The sequence below is a fragment of the Fundulus heteroclitus genome, chromosome 3 (genome assembly GCF_011125445.2).
Source record: "Fundulus heteroclitus isolate FHET01 chromosome 3, MU-UCD_Fhet_4.1, whole genome shotgun sequence".
Classification (NCBI taxonomy): Eukaryota; Metazoa; Chordata; class Actinopteri; order Cyprinodontiformes; family Fundulidae; genus Fundulus; species Fundulus heteroclitus.
The window spans coordinates 6,151,391-6,172,257 of record NC_046363.1 but is presented as its reverse complement, the minus strand read 5'-3'; the positions used below and the strand labels follow the sequence as shown (position 1 = coordinate 6,172,257).

Here is a 20,867-nt window from a genome sequence, read left to right as displayed (position 1 = left end):
GGTCACCGCGTTCAAATTTGGAGCCTTTTGTTGAAAGTGACGTGTTTCCTGATCAGTCCAGCTGGTCTCTTCCGTGGGTGGTCGCCATGGCAACAGAGTTTCCACAGAGCCCTGGTTCAAACACAAGGCTGGTATGGTGGGTTTGGTTTGGTTAAACTTCGGTTGCATTGGACGTGTAGGACTATTTTAAGCTAAGGCAGACGTGGTTTGTTACGCTGGTTAAATGGCCTAATAATTAGTCAGTCTGTTAATATAGCTCACTGTCCTTTTGTTACCGAGGTGGGTAACGTTAAGGTTACAAGCTCTTCTATCACGTCTGCTGTGATAGTATTCTCGTTACTCCATGATAACTGGGTTTTTGTCCATCTGTCTTCTTTCTCAGCCATGAGTGGTGACACGCTTTTCCCTCTTCAAACCACTGACGTCAGTGCAAAGGTCCCTGTGGACCACCTGGACTATGACTTCATCGAAACGTGCAAGGATGTCAAATATCTGGAGAAGATATTGAGAATTTTGAGGTAATCTTATAATTGAGCTTGCTGTGCACAGTAAAAAATATAGATTTTTGTGTGTGGGTGGTGGGGGGAGTTGCCATCTTGAGTAAAATCAACAATTCCCTTCTTTTCTTGGTCTTTACCCTCTAAATTTATTATTTCCGCCAAAGAGAACTACTTATAAAAATTACTTTTTAATGGTAGAAACAATATCATAATATATGATCTTGCCTCAATCTGAGGCCTTTTGCATCCTCTATCAGGTGTTGTCTAACAGGAATTTCTGTTAGCTTTATACAGAAGTGATGCTTCAAGCTTTAAGAATATTCTGCCATGTCTTGAAATTTCTTGCAGAATACTACGGCCACTAAAAGCTGTCCACATATAAACATAATATGGCCTCAGAGGGTCAGAAGCTGCAATAGGTCCACTTTTAATCTGCTCACATTGCTCCACAATGAAAAATAAAAATAAAAATGAGGCTGCTTGTTCATGTGTTTTTTTTTAAAGTAACTTAGTAAGGATATAAAAATGATATGTTTTTTTTATATAATTCTATATGGAATGCGTTCTTTATGTGGATAGACCTAATTTTATTAAAGCTAATAGAAACAGATAATAGAAACAAAAGGATGAATCACATTAAAAGGTGTTAAAAACATATTTCATCTGAACAATTTATTGTGGCTCTTCATTTTCAATAGCAAATAAAATAACACTATTAAATAATTGCAGAAATAGTGTATTAAAGGGACCAAGTCTCATACATTTTGACCACAAAAATAAAACACAAAAAAAACATAATTTTTTATTCAAATACAGCAATATACAGCAAGTGTTCATCCTGATAGTGATCACTTAGTCCTTTTTGAGCCTGAGCTTTGCACCAGGCGTGATCAGCAGACATAAACATGGTTGTGCCATCTACAACTGACGCAGCTGTTGTCAGAGTCAGCAGACCGTCCTGCACTGCCTCGCAGTGAAGGGACTGTTCGCCGTGGTCAAAGACCCGATCTACAGCGTTACGTTGCTGGCTCACTCGGCTGCATCGCTTCACTTCGTTTACTCATTGCGTACATTTACAACATCCTACTTCCAGATATGTGGTCTTATTATGGTAAATATACACAAAAGTGCTTTGTTTATTAACAACTAGAGCAATAACAAAGTGTAAAACACAGAAATAAAATATAATAGGCCGAAAAACCTTTCTATGCATTGAGCTACTGGCATAAACGTTCATAGAGTAGTCTAGACCCCTTTAATACGATCATTTTAACAAGATTAACAACTCACACATCTGGTATGAGTCTAACTCTTTTCCTCTCTTTCTCACATCACTCAAACCCAGACAAAGCTCACTCCAAATAAGGAAAGTGATATTGCACATGGAAATATTGTTTTCCACACGACCGTCCGCGATTTGTTAAGTTCAGCACCGTGGCGGTTTTGACGGTTTCTCTCTCGGTGGACAAATGCTCTGACCAACATGAACTGTTACTGGGCAACAGATAAAAAGACACAAAACTCGGCACTATCCACCATCTGTGCAAAACAATAGCAAGTCGTTTGCCTCTGTGACTGGTGATTTGTCACACACCAACTTAGGTCTGTAACCACACAGATGTTCAGCCCACCGACACACCGCACTATGTTCCCCAGACCGTAGAGCGCTTTCAAAACCTCCATGGTGAGATTGTGGCGGTGCATTATGGTGATGCTGGAAGCAGCAGTTGTAGCTTATCCATGATTTGTGGCCTAGACACTTTCTTGGTTTGGTGGCTACAAAAGTGAAGTAGGATTAAGCAGCCTAGTCTTATATCAACATGACCATGCCATGACCATTGGCTTGCAGAGCTGGAGAGCAGCAGGCAAAACCTTGTCCCAACAACTAAGAGTACTGTAGAGTCATGCTGCCATAAATTTAGGTAACAGTGATAACATGAGATAGAAAACAGTAGAAGCTGTTCCTCAGCGCTGATATGTTACACTTGACAACCAATCTCTTCTTGAAAGACTGAGTGAAAAAGCCTCTGCCGGACATGAGCGTGATGACAGAGGATTAGGCTGCGTCTACCATGTATACTCTCTGGATAGAGGTCCTGCAGTGATAGTAGAGGTGATTTCACAAGCCGCTCTTTGGTCTGGACCGGTGGGTTTAAATCCCTTTTCTCAGGACCCACTGTTCTACATGTCTTAGACATGTCTCTGCTCCAGCACACCTGAATCAAATGACTGCATTACTTCCTCAGCAGCCATCAAGTTTATTTGAGACGGGCGGCGTTATTGCTGAGGCCAGGAGGCGTTCTCACACGAACAGCCATTTAGGTTAAAGGTACTGTTGTACCATACTACTGTGGCTCAGTTGGAAGAATAGTCGATTAGCAATCACAAAGTTGTGGGTTTCATGTTGGCTTCCTCCTGCGTAGGCAAGGTGCTTAACCTTTGGTTTCTTCCCGATCTGCGGTCTAAGAATGTGTGTGCAATTGGCTGAATGTGGCTCTAGTCTAAAGCGCTCTGAGTGGTTGGCATGACTATAAATTCAGTCCATTTACCATTTATACGGCAACACTCTCTCATGTTAAAAATCAGTCTATAACTTGTGCTGTGTCTGCATAATTCAGGTTGATGTTGCACAGACAGAGTTAAGGGGAGCCCCTTTAGCTGCAGTTCCACAGACCCTACTCTGTTTGGCCCGCCCAGCTGCGCTCCACCCTTCTCGGTTTATCTTTGCGGTTTGCCTTTCCCTCTTCCAGTCCTAGAAATGCCTGTTAGAGGGAAAACACCTCCTGGGAGTGGCTTTAGCATTCAGGTGTTCCCCGAACTTGAGCGGCCTTTCAGACAGCCGCTGCCTTGTACCTCATGAGGTGATGGATGGACACTTCAGAGACAGCTTTGAGTGTAATGTGAGAGAAAGCCTCGATAAATCCATGCATCTGATACAGCGCCTCTGCATTTAGAAAGCTGAAGTGTTCTTTTTTTTTTTCTTGAGGCGTGGTTCGTGGTTTGCAAATAGTAAAATTATATTTCGGCTTGACCCACTCCGTTCATAACAGTCCTTAATATTAATGTCGTCACTCTTCAGTTATTCTGGACTTCCTCAAAGAAAAACCTTTTCATTTCTACTCGCCCCTCAGCCAATCACTGAAAAGAGGTGCGTTCATTCAAAACTCCACTCGAGTCCACTCGGTTTAACCCTGGTCATGAGCAGGGCCGGAGAAACCTGGGCTAGCCCTGAAAAAAGCTGCTCCTGAAACATGGATAAGTGGGCAGAGCCAAGCGATGCGTGGCCAAACCGAGCCGGTGGAACAGGGGCTGCTGTTGTTTCCATTGGTAGCTCCCCTCTTCAGTACCAGAGGTGTTTTAGAGTCAAAACATGACGCATTGATATACAGTCTGTACTGCGATTTGTGAGCCAGGTTATTTAAAAAGACCTGCTTTTCTAAAACTTATTGTTACCTCAAATTGCCCCCCCCCCCCCCCCCACACACACACACACACACACACACTTCTGTAGGCCAAATCTCCCTCCAGCCTCCATTCAAATGTTGGCAACCCTGGCTGTAAATCACTTTACAATAGAATACTAATGGGGACTAAAGTTTTACGAGTTGAAGTCTGATAACTCAGGACTTGCTTTGTGTGCAGGTCTGGGGAAGAGGGCATATATCCCCATCTGATCAAGTTCTGTGAAAGTCACTTGGAGAAGCTGAACCCTAAGAGTCGAGCCCTCAGGAAGGAAAACCCTGTTGCCACAAAAGCCAGTTTTTCTAAAGATGAGTGGAACCAAATCGTCAACGACTTAATGGTATGATACCCAGTCATATTTTTTTTTCTTTCAAAATTTGCTTTCTGTAGAATGTTTTTCACTTATGAACATATTTTAACTTTTTTTTACAGACATGGGCAGAAGAAACCAAGGAAACTGAAAGGTTGCTTAAAGAGGGGTCAGGGTTTAATGACCTAGTAAAAGGGGAAATACCTCCTGTAAGAAGTTCCAGTTCCTTTGTTCCACTTAGTGAGGTAAGTTTATTTTAGACAGTTGTACTGTAAACATTTACAGCAATTTCATTAAGAAAGCATTTTAACATAGTGTCCTTCTGCTGCAGAAATCATTTCCAAAACAAAGAATAAATCCCTCAAAACGTATTCTTCCTCGTGATTACCAAGAATGGGACAAGTGAGCTACTTTCTCTGCACCTTTGTCTGTTATGCTTTGAAGTAAAGAATGCACTATTACAGCACCTAAAGGCACTCTGACATACATCATGCTATCTTTAGATGCAATGATTAACATTTACATTTTTTCAGGTTTGATGTGGAAGGCGAATGTGAGAAGATAGATGGAAACATGCTAAAAAACGACCCACCCGCCATTCTAAACACAGGAAATCCCAACATCAAGAGAGAAGTGGATGCCTCATGTAATGTATCATGTTCATGAATGCATGTGTTGTTTGTGATGAATACACAGAAGCTGTTGGGCATGTGTGTGACGTGTGTGTGGTATGTGGTCCAGTGCTGTCGCAACAGGAGAAGCTCCTTTTAGCAAACCGTGAAAAGGATAAGGGCAACGAAGCTTTCAGAGCAAACGATTACGAAGAGGCGGTTGCATACTACACCAGGTCAGCTACTCTAAACACCTTCATACAATGAGGAACCTCCCCTTGTACAGGAAGATTTTTTGAAAACAAAATTATTTCAGTAAAATTATATTTTTTATTAGGATTGGATTTTATTCCTTCTTTAATATTTCTTTCTGTAAATGGATACAGTTGAAATTAGGCTTCATAAAAAGACACAACCCGATTTTTCCCACTTTCTGAAATTAAGTCAGACAAATTGTTTCCTCTTTTAGGTCCATAAAGAGTACCAAAGTTATTTCTATTTAATAATTGCCAGAATGCAATAAAAAAGAGAATTATTTAGGCACTCTATATTATTTTCTTCAATGTCTGAAGTTTTCATTCACCACAATTAATAAAAAAGGTTTGGGAAATAGACAATGATATCACAGCTTCAATACGTTAATTCACAAAGATTTGATTCAATAGGAGACACACCTGCAGATGAATTTTGCAGGCACACCTCAAACACACTACTTCCTTGTGTGACATCATAGTCTGGCTCATCCATGAGTACAATCTTTGGTTTGCAGGATAGGAACCATATAGGCATACATCCAGCCATCAGACGGTTTATGAACGAGATGGGTTCAGTGTCCCACAGGTGAACTGCTCAGGGGTCAAATGTGTGAATCAACCCCGTAGCAAAAACAAGAGACCTTGTGAAAATGCTGGCTGAAGTTAGTTAGAGGTTATCAATATCTTCCATGAAGAGTCCTGTGCTGACATGGCCTGAAAAGCCACTCAGCGAGGAAGAGGTATTTTCTCCAAAAGTACAGTTTGTAAATGCACACAAGGACAAAGAAGTTAATCTTTGGAAACGTCCTTTGGTTTGGTGAAACTGAAATTAAAGTGCCTGGCTAAAATGACCAGTGCTACAAATGGAAGAAAAAATTGGTAAGCTTGTAGGTCTGATGCCATCATCCAAGATGGAAGTATGTGTGTGACAGAATTTTTACATGGAGGTACTGTGTACAAGTACAAGTAATGTGGCTTATAAAACCGACCCAGTTACACCAGTTCTGTCAGGAGAAATGGGCCAAAATCCCAGCAAAGAATTGTTACAAGCTCGTAGATGCAACTGGGTTTGAACCAAGTCATACAGTTTAAATGACAATTCTACCAAAAACTAAAGGATATTGATCCCAAATTCTCTAAATAACTGTTTAATTATTCTGGCATTTAGCAAATAGAAATAGTTTTGGTGGTTCCTAACCAACCTAAAACCGGAGCTTAGTCTTATTCAATCAAATAACAGTTCTGTTGGTTTTTTTTTATACGATATAAAAACATCTGGTATCAACTGTTTGTTCTATCTTCACTATCAAGCTGTTCTTTTGCTCGCTTCTGTTATAGGAGCCTTTCCATTTTAGCCACTGTGAGTGCATACAACAACAGAGCACAGGCAGAGATCATCCTGGAGCACTGGCACGAGGCCATGAGGGACTGTCAGCAGGTGCTTGAGCTAGAACCAAGGAATAAAAAAGGTGCTTTCTGTTTGTATCTGTAATCTGGTGGATTTATGCTGTTAAAAATGTCAATTTCTGATTGTGGTATTTTATATAATCTATTTGCTTTTAATCAGCCCTGCTCCGTCGTGCCACTGTTCACAATCACATGGGGAACTTTCAAATGGCCTCTGAAGACCTGAGGATGGTGCTTCAGGAGGAGCCGAACAATCCTGCAGCTATTGTAGGTGACAAGGTTATGAGAGACATTCATTCTGTGCTTGTGGACATCCTGTCCACTAGGTGTCATAGTATTTGTCTTAGATTAAGGGCTTTATTAGTGTGATACAGCATATGAAATGTGCAGTGCCTTGCAAAAGTCTGCATACAATATTCACATAGACAGCTCATCATTGTGAATAAAACTAAATGATAAAACATTTTACAAATAATAATTTATGACATGCACTTATATTCAACCTCATTTAGGTGTCATACCGCATTTGACCCTGGAAAATAAATTCCTCCTGTATTTAATGTAAGGAACCCAGCAGACGGGTCAAGGATAAAATTGTGCAGAAGTTTAAAGCAGTATTGCTTTAATCACTGTATGGGGCGCATACAGTGTTTTCTTTTCAAAAAGAAAAGAAAACAAATGTGTGCTATTGTTGTGTCACATAAACTCTTAATAAGATATATCGGATTTTCAGGTTGTAACGTGTCAAAATGTGAAAACCTTCAGCAGACTTGAATATTATTGCGAGCCACTGTAGGAGCACTGTTTTAGTTGGGCCAGGTAAAATGGAAAACTGAAAAATCCCAAATGATTCTCACAATTTTTTGTTTTATGTGTAATTTTTGGAGAGGTCAATGTGAAAAAAAGGTTTTATTCCCAAGGATATAATCCGTATGGTGTTCACTTGAGAACAGTCAGGTGGTGGTTTCTGTTAACTTTTAGAAATTAAATTGGTGTTGGCTGTTCTAACGTGTTAATTATTTTTGTCTAGCAACTTCTGTCTAAAATTGAGAAGAAGGTGTCAGATTCTCTACCAGAGCAGCAAAGCAAGGGAAAAAAGCTCCTCATTGAAGAGGTAGAAGAAGACTATTACAAAGAAGAACAGGAGGAGCAGAGAGGTGAGACTGAAGCTTGTCATAATTATCAGTATCTTTGATTTACAGATTTCCACACACAGACAGAAACAATGGTCTAATACAGTGCTTCTAAAAACCAACATGTCACTGATTTTAAATGCTCCCATTTTCCTTTCAAAGACAGCGTGTTCAGCATTTATTATTGAATATGTTATACAGCTGAAGATGGAATTATATATATATATATATATATATATATATATATATATATATATATATATATATATATATATATATATATATATATTATTATTTTTTTATTATTTATTTTTATTTTTTTTATTTATTTATTTATTTTATTTTTTTACAGAAATACGGTTCAGGGCTGATCAAACTGCTTTTACATTATTGTACACTGATTTACAGAGTTCCATAGAGGCTGGAAAAAATGAGAAAATGTTTGCATTAAGCACCAAAAAAAATAACCCAAATGTATACTATAATAGAAATAACAATATTGAAAACCCAGAAACTTAGAACAATAAATTGTACACTAGGCAGATTAAGAATTATTTTAATGTCAAAATTAGGTTTTAAGTAAAAAAAAAATGTTTCTGACAGGGAATGAGGCAGGCAGCTCAGAGGATAATGAAACAATTTTAAAATACAATAAAAAGAATTATTCACATTTTAACAAAAGCAACATTTCCAAAAACATTTATACTCTTCTCAATAATCCATTAAATAAAATCTTTTCTGGCATTACAGCAATCATTCTCATTTCTCATTTTCTCTGTAGAGCTAACCATTGGAGGGTGTCTTTGCCATCAAATGAAAAAACAAACAAATGTTAATAACATTAAAAAGTTCCTTTAAATGGGCGCGCTCGTGGCGCAGCAGGTACCGCGACCCATATACAGAGGCCTTAGTCCTCGACACGGTCGACCCGGATTCGAATCCGACCCGCGGCCCTTTGCTGCATATCTCTCCCCCTCTTCCACCCCCTTCCTGTCAGTCTACTTTCAGAAAAAGCGAGCCATTAGAGCCGCAAAAAATTCCCCCGCCCCCCAAAAAATTTTCCTTTTTTAAATCTAAATCTGCAGGAGGTATGATTAATTTTTGGTTTAATTATATATGACAGACGTAATAATAACAGTCTGTGGTTTTCTTTTACAACCTCCTTAGTATGCAGGCATTTAAAGGATATATTTATGAGCCTGCTGGCATCTAGGAAGTCGAGGAATAAAACAGAAACAGCAGTCTTGGAAGATACATACAGTCATAATAAGAAGACAGGACCTCCTCTTACCATTCATTACATTTCAGAAGCTAATGATCTATTCCTTACCTTTTTCTAAAACTATTTAATTGTAACCTAAGGGGTATAAAAGCACACAGCAGATTCCAAGCATCTTTACTAAATGTCAACATTTGCGTTAGTTGCTTATTCAACAATAATGAAGCCCCAGTGGAAATTTACCAAAATTGAAAGGCAACAGCAGTGACCCTTGAGATCTGGGAAGGGTTTAAGGTTATCTGACAACATCTTAGACTGTTACCACCCTTCCCAGGAGAGAACATCTCCCAGAATTCCCCACAAGCTAAGACCTGCAAAGCTTAAAGAAACTGCCTCAAAAAGAGCTCCCTGTCAGGTAGCGTGATAAAGGTTGAAGTTACAATAGTACGAGTTGGAAAGCGCTGAACAAGCATGGCTTGTTTGTTAGGGTTGCCAGGAGACAGTCTGTTCTCTCCCAAGAGAATATCGCACCAGGACTTAGTTTGCACAGCTCCAGCTGAAACGAGGGGTTAGTTGGATCAAGGTGGAGATGTTTTCTTCATTTTTAACACAGGATATTTAGCAGTCAGAGGATCTGGGCATCTTGAGTTGACAATGACCAAGTCTGTATAGCAAAGTTTTGCACAGTTGAATGTAAGCCCATCTGTCCCACAGCTGACGGTAGGCTGGACAGGACAATTATCCCAAACACAGTAGAAAAAATCTCCAACTGTCTTCAAGAGCAGAATCAATTTGTTACAGTGGCCCAGTTTAAAGGGGACAGGTCATGATTTTAGGTTTTTCCTTCTCACATTGAAATCATTCAGTTTTGGTCTATATAAAGTGGATCTGCAGTGCGTTGGTCTGAATTCCTCCTCATTGTTGCTTCACGCAACCCTTTTACCCCTGTTCTGAGGTGCGTCTGAGAGCAACTAGTTTTGTTGCTGTCCCTTTAAATCTAAAGCAGGCTCTTTACACCCCGCCCCCCTCCAGGTCGCAGAACATTCCCCTCCACCATGTTCAGACTTTTTTTGTTATATGCTGGGGGACGCTTGTTATATCGATACACCCAACTACCGAAATATTTTCACTTGTCTACTAGTAGCTTCGGCATCCTTCAGTGTGGACTACAAAATCGCAATACAATATAAAAATGGCAGCTTATCAAAACAGGTTAGCCTGATGTCCATGACCTTGTTTTGCAGCTCTGCAGTGAACACCGTGACATAAATGTTCAAAACACGTAGAGAACAGAGGAAACTGAAGGGCTTGAAAACTATGACCCAAACAGGATATAAAGATATCTACGCAGCACCTGGAAAGACTACATTCAAATAGTCTGCACTCCTAGAGACTTCAAGTACACAGCAAAATATATTTAAGGGCTAAAAAAGTGGATTTTGCATGACATGTCCCCTTTAAGTCCAGACTTTGACAAGATTAAGACGCTGTACAGAGTTGTGGACAAATGCATTAAATGCCCCCAATGAACCAAAGCAACGTTAAAAAGAAGAGTGGAGGACACGTCCAATGTGACAGGCAGCTAGAGTCAGACTAAATAGTACTACGCAAAGTATTTGCTGCTAATGTTGTTTCCCAAAGCTGTTGAATATTGGGGTGTATTTAGTTTTTCTCCATTCATTATGACAGTGTGGGATAATTTTAGAACCTGGTTAAAAACCTAATAAGTTTTACGTCCTTATCTGTAAAACACAAACCAGAAAGAAGGAACTTTTTATGTTTATATATATATATATATATATATATATATATATATATATATATATATATATATATATATATATATATATATATATATATATATATATATACAGAAAATGTGAGTGGGCTCTAATATTAGCAAGTCATAGCGTAAGTGCTATGGACAGAGGAAATTCCTCTCGGCCCTCAGGGTTATGTGATTTATGTGTGCTTGTGATTAATTCCCTCCCCCATCCAGACTGCTGGGAGTTGGTGTTTCCTGGAACTCCCTGTTTGAAGTGTAGCGTGTGTCAACCCTTCCCCCTCTGCTCTGACGTAGCTGTGACTCTTTCCTGTGGGTGTCTCTCTCTCTCTCTCTCTCTCTCTCTCCCTCTCTCTCTCTACCTTCTAGCTCGTCCGGTTCAACCCAGCCAGCCTGTGGGAGGGGAGAGGAGCTCAGCTGCTCCTGTCGTAAGGGGAGACATGGGAAACGCTCAAAAAAAGCCCCACAGCAGAGGGGACGGGGGTCCGCACACGGAGTCCAGCAACTCGCACCATGGGCACTGGAGGGGCAAAGGGGGGGCCTCGGATAAGTACAAGGTCCCGGAGGAGTCAAAGGAGAAGGTGGCCAATGGATCAAGCAAGAGAGCATCGACAGCTTCAGAGCAGGGGGACAAGAGCGGCAGCAGTAAGGGGACTACAGGTGGGGGCAAAGCAGAAGAAGCTGTCAATCTGGATGCCCCCTGTGGAGCCCTGCCACCACGACTATCCCGGCTAAAGAATGAAGGAAACCTGCTGTTTAAAAACGGACAGTTTGCCGACGCGTTGGAGAAATACTCACAAGCCATCCAGGGCTACACGGATTCAGGTGAGTCCTCCTGGCGGGCAGCGCCCTGTTTGTTCCACTCGACTGTGGCAGGTAAGCGTTTGAGAAGCAAACTTTGATGATGTAGTAACAACACAGACGCGCAGGGTTAAAACTGCCCCGGCTGTGTCATAAACAGGTAGTGACAGGAAACTGATGAGTCAGGATCTAACCAACTGGTGTTTCCTCACCAGCCCGCTCATCGCCGGCGGACCACTTATCTGGGTTTAGGTCCCGCTGCCTTTTAGACTGTAGCTGAGCACTGCAGTAGCAAATCAAAGGTCATAAGCTGTCAGCCATTACTGCTGGTGCTGGTCCGGTTCCCTGTCATTGCACAATGAAAGCGTTTAATTAAAAAGAAAATGGAGCATTTTCAGTTGTCACCAGTGAAATGCCCCCCTGTGTCAGCTGACAGCGCCCACGGCCGTCTGCAAACTGTTGCAGCTATTTGAAGAAGAGCCGTTACATTATCTCACGGTGCGTTTAATGACTCTGTGCCCCGAGCACTGCGTCACACTTAGGCTGCTGTGGAGTGTAGGGACAGCCTTTCAGTTTTAGCCTGGGCTAAGCCTCTCAGCTTTGCTCTGTCCAAGTCACATGACCCCCCCAACCACTCACTGCCAGATTGAATGTGTCAGAGCACAGCTATCATTTTTACAGGAAGTGAGAGCCCGCACAGTCAGTGGAGGGAGAGAGAGCGGCGGCTTGGCAGCCTCACCCACCGCTGAGCCCGGGATGTCTGCGCGTGGGTCGGCTCCACGGGGACAACATCTCATATGAGTGTATCAGGAGATACAAGCGCCTCATAGTGTAGACCGTCTCTTCTGTTTGCTGAGGCATCATCGCTGCCATGCTGTGGCGTTATCCCTAATCTGATTTGATTTAAAGAGCCGGTATGGCAGACCGCTGCTGGCATTCAGTGCACCAGAAGAACGTTGCTCCGTCTTTAACGCGCAGACTTGTTTCCCTTAACTCTGTGGCACGGATGAGACGTAAAGATAAAAAAGAAATGTGGCACATGCTGGCTGGTTAATAGAGGCCAATTAACTATGAGGAGAGCGGTCAGTGGGATTAGTGTGGAACCAGGAGAGAAATGTTGCTGTATGTACGGTGGAGTAAAAACATGTGCATACGCATCATAGGCATAAATGTCATGTTCCTTTGGTTTTCCTTTAAATGATGCATTTACATCGGTTTTACAGGGTTTAATGACTTTAAAACAAAACATTTGTTTATAGATCCTAAAAGCAGAAATGGATTTTACAAGTTTAAATTTATCACACATTTTCTTTAAAGCACAGATCAGATTATACCGGCTCAGATATGTAGAGCTCCTATGGTATTTGGTCAAAGGTGCTTCAGACGGATGTGGAGAAAACCACCTTTTAAGGCATCAAGAAGCTTCTGACGTAATTCTGTCTAGAATCTGGCCTCTCAACACCGATTGGTTTCATAGCACAAAACCAGCTTTTTAGCTCTGTTTACCAGATTTCTATTATGGTTCAGGCAGATCCAGAACAATATTACTCTGCTGCCTTATCCTTTCCAAAGCCAGTTTGAATCTGTCTTTGGGCTCCCTGTCCAGCTGGAACACCAGATACTGAACACCGTCCATGTTTTTACCACCTAGCCCAAACCGTCCCCCTCAGATGAACGCACATCTGTTAGGAGGATCAGGAGCAACACAGTAGGGAACAAGGCTCAACGCGGGGATTTCATACCATACACTGTAGCCCATGTCAAGCATGGTGGGGGTAGCATCATGGCCAGGGCCCGTTTAGCTGTCGGCCGTGAAGCTGCGATGACAACAGAGGGCTGCCTCACCTCGACTAAAAAGCTAGACGGTTGAAACTTGGACCTGACAGAGTGCTCTAACAGGACAAACATCCCAAACGCGCATCAGAACTGGTTCTGCCAGAATAAGAGCAAAGGTGTTGATGGCTATAAAGCTGCGTAGTTTCTCTGCAGCTCTCTAAGGGATAGCTAACCCAATATTTGTGGGGTTTATGTGTATAGTTGACCCTAAATAAATAAATTCAAACAAGGTGGCATAACAAACAGGTAAAGCTGTGACACTGCGGTGACAGACACATGCACGGATAAAATGTAGTCATAAATGTACATTTGGATAGCTTAGCAGTTGTCCCACTGACATTAAGCTTTTTATGATGCTATTCTGGTAACACAGAATCAAACAAAGGTCTTTTTTTTTCTAAGTGGAGGAAGCCCCCATTGCAGCATGTACACACAAAAAGCACCATGGATAATACAAAAGCAGCGACTGAAGTATTTCACGTTAGCACAATAAACCGTCTGATAACATGTGAACATGGTGCAAAGTTTTTAAAGCTGTAGTCATTGCAGCTGTGGATGTTGGTGTGCCTGCCTATTTGAATCGATGACGGCTTTTTCCCCTAAACGCTCTCTTTCCACGCAGGCGTCGACAGTCCTGAGGATCTGTGTGTTCTGTATTCCAACAGAGCAGCGTGCTACCTGAAAGACGGCAACAGCCAGGAGTGCATACAGGACTGCACCAGGTGAGGAAGAACAAACGGGATGTGAGAGAAGCTGCAGTCATTTAGTGAAGACGTGGTGGAAGGGATGAAAATAATCTCTGGGGCAGCCTCCCGTTTACTAGCCCTAAAACACTTGATGGGCTTGTAGAAAGGATAGGATTACAAAACACACGGCGCACTGATTGTTAATGCATTAGGTAACCCAGAGCCCTAAAATAGCATACGGACATGACGTGACCCTCAGTTCACATACATAAACACAAACCGCTCCTCTTACATGTATTACAGGGGCCTCAGACTTGATCCTTTGTGCCTGTCTAATTATGTCTATTTATACCAACCAGAGCCCTGGAGCTGCAGCCGTTCTCCCTCAAGCCCCTCCTGCGGCGGGCCATGGCTTACGAGTCGCTGGAGCGTTACAGGAAGGCCTACGTGGATTACAAGACGGTGCTGCAGATCGACATCAGCGTGCAGGCGGCACACGACAGCGTCAACAGGTATTAGCTACCAGCCCTCTGAGCGCCGCGAGAGAGGCGGCAGAAGGCTGGAGAGCCAGAGCGACACCATGGAGGAGCGATGGAAAAATGAGTCTGCACATATCAACTAATCCATTTACATGCATTGTTCATTAAAAATGGCATCTTTGCCATTTGGTTCTGGCTCAAACCTGCCGTCTTAGCAGGGACAGATAAAAAAAACACACATTGAATTTGTTTATCTGTTTTTAGTTTCTTATGTTTATACATCGTATTTTTAGAATTTAAACTGTTACATTTCCAGAGACTAAATTAAGCGGTTTATTCAGTCACTTAGAGATTTAGCTTGAGTTAGGAGCTAATTATGGCTGGTAAAGTACATGTGCTTTCATGTTACGCAATACAAGTACTTGTACTCACTCATCAGGTCTGGGGAAGTGACTCTCAGTTTGCTCAAGAGCACTTAAAAAACACCGCCATAGAATAAATAACATTGTTTACTGAAGCCGGCCGTCTTAAAAATGCCTTATGGTCAACGCTTGAATCAAAGCTGAACGTGGCTGAAAGAAGACACGTTTTATTTCGTTTAGAGTCGGTATTTTTGGATTTGGATGTATATTTCTTTTCAAACGTGGGCCGTTCCCTCCAGAATCACGCGGTTGCTGATCGAGCAGGATGGCCCCGAGTGGAGAGACAACCTTCCAGACATTCCCATAGTGCCGCTGTCGGCTCAGCAGCATAGGCGAGAAGAGCCCCCCAGCCAAGAGGTCCTGCAGGCCCGAGCAGAGAAAGCCACCCAGGAAGCAGGTCTGTCACTAACATGCACTGTGCTCGGCCAGCTGCTAGAAATGCAGCCGGGCTCGTGGTTTTTGTTTTAGCCGTCGTTTGGTTCATTTGTTCTGCTATTGTTAAAGCGTCAGCACCAGTGTGTGGTTTAGGAGTGGGCCTTGGTTTTGATCCAGCCTTACATGAATTAGGCTAATTATGCACGTGTTGTTCTGTCGCTGTGCTGAACACTGCGGACCTGTTATGTTTCACTCCAAGACGTGAACATCTTGAGAAGTGCACTGTAGGCAGCAAAAGTATTCATACCCCTTGGAACATTTCTTCACACTACAGCAGCAGCGTTTGGCGTATTTTACTGGATCCTACGTTAAAAGGCAAAGTATCGCATAGTTATGAGGGGGGGGGTTCAATTTGAAAAGGGAAAATCTGAAAAGTGCGGAGTGCATTTGTATTCAGTCCCCCCCCCCCCCAAGTCAATGCAACTACAGCTGTTTGGTGTACATCTCCTCCAGCTTTGTTCCTGTGTGCCTTTGTGAAACACGTCGAGCTCAGCTGGCTGGTATGCATTTCATGAACAGAAATCTTCAAGTGTGGCCACAGATTCTCAGTTGGGTTTGGTCTGGAGTTTGACTGGGTCATTTTGATGCCTAAACACTTCCACTGTAGCTCTAACTGGTTTGTTTAGGGTCGTTATCCAGCTTCCCTCTCCCCCATCCCTGTGAAGGACCAGTCCCACAGCTTGTGTGACGGGAAAAGCCCTGCGAGAAAGGACCTCTGCTGCTTCTCTGACCAGTGTTCTCTGTGCCCGGCCTGTCGGGCTAGGTCGCACACTGTCTCTTTCTCCTGCATTGTTTACATTTCAATTGCTTACTTTTAAATCACTGCTGCACCTTATACTGTAATTTACTGTAATTTACAAGCTGTATGCAACTAAATTTCGTTCTGTACGCATTCTGTGCATACAAAATGACAAAGTTGTGTAAGTCTAAGAGATACGGCTACCTGTAAAGGCAGTCTATGGAACTGGGTTTTGTTTCAGGGATCAGTCAAAGGGCCTGAATACGAACGCACTGTAGGCTTTTCCAGGCTTTTCCAGGCTTTCTGGAGAGGTTTGCAGAGGCAAATCTATCAGAAACCTGCTGCTTCTAATGAAAGAGCTAAATCTCAGGGCTCTGCACGTATCATTTTGCCTCCATTTCATCTATATTCACATATACAACTTTCATTCCAGTAAAATACACAGGAGTGCGTGGTGGTAACATGACGAAATATTAGTCATGTTACTATACGATATATTAGTCGCCACACGTCTCCTTCATTCCCCAGGTTTGGCTACAGCTAATAATAACCTTTAATAAAGAATAGAGCTGCTGGCACCGTTTCCTCTCCCTGAAGATGCTCTGCAGCAGATTGATTAGCCCGTAGTTCACCCTGCGACTGATTGCTGACTGCACCTTTCTGCCATGTGTCCAACCAGCACAGCTTCCTTCACAAAGTTAAACCCTGGCGCTGCACGGCACCGGCTTGTGAAAAGGAGGCCAATTAAAATGTCCTGTCAGCTGGATTTATGACGCTGAGCGAGGGGCAAATGGAAGTGGTCTGCACAAGAACAATCAATGCTAAGTAATCACCGCTTTATTTTGTGTTGCAGAAAGGAGAGCGGAAATCCGTTTTTCAGCTTGGAAGCAAGAAGGGAATGAATTTGTGAAGAAGGGCCAGTACCAGGAGGCTCTGGGGAAGTACACAGAATGCCTTAAACTAAAGCCAAAGGAGTGTGCTATCTACACCAACAGGTGAGAGGCCTCCCTCTCACTCTCCTCCATCCTGATGCTTTGTTCTGTCTATTGTTGGCAGACGGCTGAGAATAAATCAAGGAAACTGCTGCTGAGATGAGAAACCTCCTGCTGTGCGATTCTGTTTGCACGTGTCTCATGAACTCTGCTGTGATAATAGCTTTAGGAAGCTGAAACGAGCCACGTTTGCCTCCGAGGCAGCCGCTGAAAGCGATTTAGAGGTTATTTCATGGAATATTTTTTTTCCTGCATTTAAACAGAATCTTTATTCAGTCCCAACATTAAGCCTTCAAACTTTTTAAATGTGGTTAGATCTTCCAGTTCTGCAGCGACAGCCCTTCATGCCGTAGTTCTGGCTGAACTAAAAAGGCCAGGCCTCAGCAGCTGTTGTGAAGCTCACGCTCTGTTTTTCAAGGCGTTACAGCTACCTGGTCCATAGGTGTGCAAGCACCTCCCAGGGCTTAAAAAACACCAACTTAAGTGAATAAAGGTTTGTTTACTATGCTTAAGGTGTTACATAAATTAAAACTATTAGGTAGGTATGGTTTGGCTTTAACCTAAATTATATTTTGTCCTTCACATAAGTCTGAAACTCACCTCGTGTCTTAAATGTACCGTACTGAAATATGTAGAAAACCCTAAATATGAAAACGATCTCTTCAGGTTTCTACACTGACTCAAGAAAGTATTCACGCCGCTTAAACTTTCCCACATTTTGTCTGTTCACAACCCCAAACTTTCATGTATCTTATCCGGGTTTCATGTAACAGAGAGTAGCCAGTATTTGGGAATCATGGTCTTAAATGAGAATCCATGAACTGTTGTGTGCATCTGGATCTGCAAACTCTCAAGGATCTGCACAGTTCTGGTGGGAAAAGCTGTGGATGTGGGACGTGTGGAAGAAGGTGCTCTGGTCAGATGATGCTTTTCTTCAGAGTTGACGGGAAGATGGATGGAGCTGAACGCAGGACAACCCTGGGACAAATCCTGTTAGAGGCATTAAATCTGAGTAAAATCCATTGTGGTTGCAACATGAAAAAAGTAAAGGGGTGTAAAGACTGATGCAAGTCTCTGTGTGATCAAACGGAGCTAATTATAGGCATGCATCTGTTAGGTTGAGCTGCTGGTGACAAGAAATGACTGTGATTCCAGAGCTCTGTGCTACTTAAAGCTGGAGAGGTTCCCAGAGGCCAAGCAGGACTGTGACACCGCCCTGGAGCTGGAACCTGACAACAAGAAGGCCTTCTACAGACGCGCCCTGGCCAACAAAGGCCTCCAGGTCAGCGCACCTCATCAGAGCGAGCTTCCATTGTTCACGCAGGAACATTTGAAGGCTTGTGGAAAACTTGACCCAGTTTGTCTGTGTTGCATCAGGACTACCTGGCATGCAGCTCTGATCTGCAGCAGGTGTTGCAGCTGGACCCCAATGTGCAGGAGGCTGAGAAGGAGCTGGAGGAGGTCACAGTGCTGCTTCGGCAGAGCCTGGCCAGAAGCCCAGACGACAAAGCCAGGAAGACCGTCCCCATCACAGAGGTAGGGCCACGCTTCAGCAATAATCTAGCTGGGAATCTTTATCTGGATAGAAAGTCACAATTAAAGTCCATGCACTGCAAAAACAAAACTAAAAATAAGTCAAATCTTCTTGAAATTGGTGCATTTGTCCTTGATTTTTAGCAGGTAGATAAGATGATTTGCCAATGGAATGAGATTGATCATCTTATTTCAAGTGCAGGATGTCCAATTATCTTATTTTAGGGGTGAAAATTCTCACTCCATTGGCAGATCATCCTATTTACCTGCTAAAATCAAGGACAAATGCACCAATTTCAAGAAAATTTGACTTAGTACTGTTTTTGCAGTGTGTGAAGTCTTAACAATTTGAAAAAAAATCCTTAATAGAAATAAAGGTTTATAACCATCAGTCGGTGTGTAATTCGTCTATATAATGTTTCACTTAGTGAACTGAGTTTTCTATAATATTCTAATTTGAGAAGCACCTGTAGATTTTAGTGAAAGACATAAAGGTGGTCTTAGTTCAGATTCCCGTGGAAGAGCGCATACTTTGTGACAAAGTAGCAAGTAGAGCGTGTCCATCTCATCCCGCAGGTTGACGACGACGAGGACAGAACGGACGCTCCAAACACGGAGCGGAGCCGCGCCGCGGACAACATCAGCGTCAACCTCAAAGCTAGCAACGCCTATGAATTTGGCCAGTCCTTGAACGCAGCGCGCTGCAGCGGAAACACAGCAGCCTGCGCCGAACTGCTGGCCTCCACAGAGCCAGAAATGCTTCCCAAGTATCTTAGCAACCAGCTGGATGGGAACACCGTCAGCTTCATCATGAAGGCACTCGACTCAGATCTGTTGGAAAAAAACCCGAACTTGGTCTACCGGCATCTCAGCCACCTCCACACCACTGACAGGTTCTCGGTAAGACTGCTTTCACAGTCAAATGTTTTTTTCTTTTTTTTTATACATCCCACATGTAAATGAAGCTGAGATTCTGGTGCTGAACAACAGATTCTCTCTGCAGGTCGTCCTCCTGCAGCTGGAGAAGGACGAGCGTCGCATCATGACTCAGCTCTTCGAGCATCTCTCTGCTGCGGAGAGCGCAGAGTTCACCAGGGATGACGTGGAGAATCTGGCCAACAAATACGTCTGACCCCCCCCCCCACCCCCCCAGCATGAGCTGCTGCAACTCCCATCTTAGCTCTATGCAAAAAGAATCCACCAGAACTGAGCTCACACGGCCTCAGAATGTGTCCACAGAAGTACCGAGGAACTGATCTGAGATCTCTGTACAACTCCTCTGACTTTTGAATGACCCTTTATGGTCGTATAAAGGTTCATGATATTTTATTTTTATTTTTTTTTGTTCTGAAGAGTTTGCTATGCAGATTTTATGCACCAGCACAATCCACTTTAATTGTACATCTGGATCATTTCATTTAGCAAATGAATGAATGTGATCCACCATGCGACGTGGGCTTGGTCCAGTCAGAGGTCAGCTGGGATTACATAAGAGGAGCTCCTGTTCCCAGAACTGGGTTTTATTTATTTAATCCACAAAGCTCTTGAAATCTGTCAACCGATATAAGTGGCTGTCATTACTCAGCCATGTTTAGAGAAGGTTTGCCGTGCTCGAGCTACTTAATGAAACTAGGGCCATTTGCCACTGAAGTGCTGAAGATACCTTGCTAAAAGGACCAAAAAAAACTAAAATGTTCTGTCTGCGCTGTGACCTGCTGCTGTTCCTGCAGCGTGGCGTCGAGAAAAATTCCCCTTCCTGTTTAATTCTGTTTAAGCAACTATGCAATAAGATGTGTGAAATCGTAAAGTCCTTCTGAGGAGATAGAGCCTTGGGTGGAGCGTCGGTCTGAACGCTCCTCTCCACAGCAGCTTAAACGTGGGAAAAGCTTTGGGTAAAGCAGCATCATCAGATGTTTGCTTTACTTCTTGCCTGAGTCAACTTATTGGAAGCAGCTGGACCTTTGAGCGTCCACGAACCTGCACAGAACACAACTACCAGAGTTTGTCCTCATTTAAAGCTACGATTTACACGTTAAAAGAATAAATATTATACATCGTCGTTGCAGAGAGCTGGCCCAGTTCTAAAATGTTTTGTTCTTCATGAATGTAAAGTTAAGTTCAGGGACCCACAGTGGGGGCAAGAGGCAATAATTACACATTTTTCAGTTCTCAACACCGTGGTTTTAACTGTATGTTTCAGTAAAGTTGTCATCTGTACAGAATTCAGAGGCCTGTTCAATAAAGTCAAAGAAAATCTGTTTCATG

At 42.8% G+C, this 20,867-nt stretch overlaps 1 protein-coding gene across 3 annotated transcripts; it reads left to right on the top strand.

The window, feature by feature from the left end:
- Positions 1-3: 3 nt before the first annotated feature.
- Positions 4-20,863, top strand: LOC105933122 (sperm-associated antigen 1). Of its 3 annotated transcripts, none has more exons than XM_012872512.3 (19): positions 4-131; positions 383-518; positions 4,143-4,302; positions 4,395-4,517; positions 4,604-4,674; positions 4,806-4,918; positions 5,014-5,119; positions 6,476-6,606; positions 6,705-6,811; positions 7,575-7,701; positions 11,049-11,504; positions 13,939-14,038; positions 14,362-14,514; positions 15,143-15,300; positions 16,931-17,072; positions 18,225-18,351; positions 18,447-18,605; positions 19,179-19,502; positions 19,606-20,863. In XM_012872512.3, the coding sequence occupies exons 2-19, from the start codon at positions 385-387 to the stop codon at positions 19,732-19,734; spliced, it is 2,820 nt and encodes a 939-aa protein (XP_012727966.2). In that variant the 5' UTR covers positions 4-131; positions 383-384; the 3' UTR covers positions 19,735-20,863. The 3 variants fall into 3 exon arrangements, with proteins under 3 accessions (XP_012727966.2, XP_021177156.2, XP_012727968.2); XM_021321481.2 differs by having other exon boundaries at positions 22-136; XM_012872514.3 differs by lacking the exon at positions 4-131 and adding an exon at positions 159-279.
- Positions 20,864-20,867: the final 4 nt, after the last annotated feature.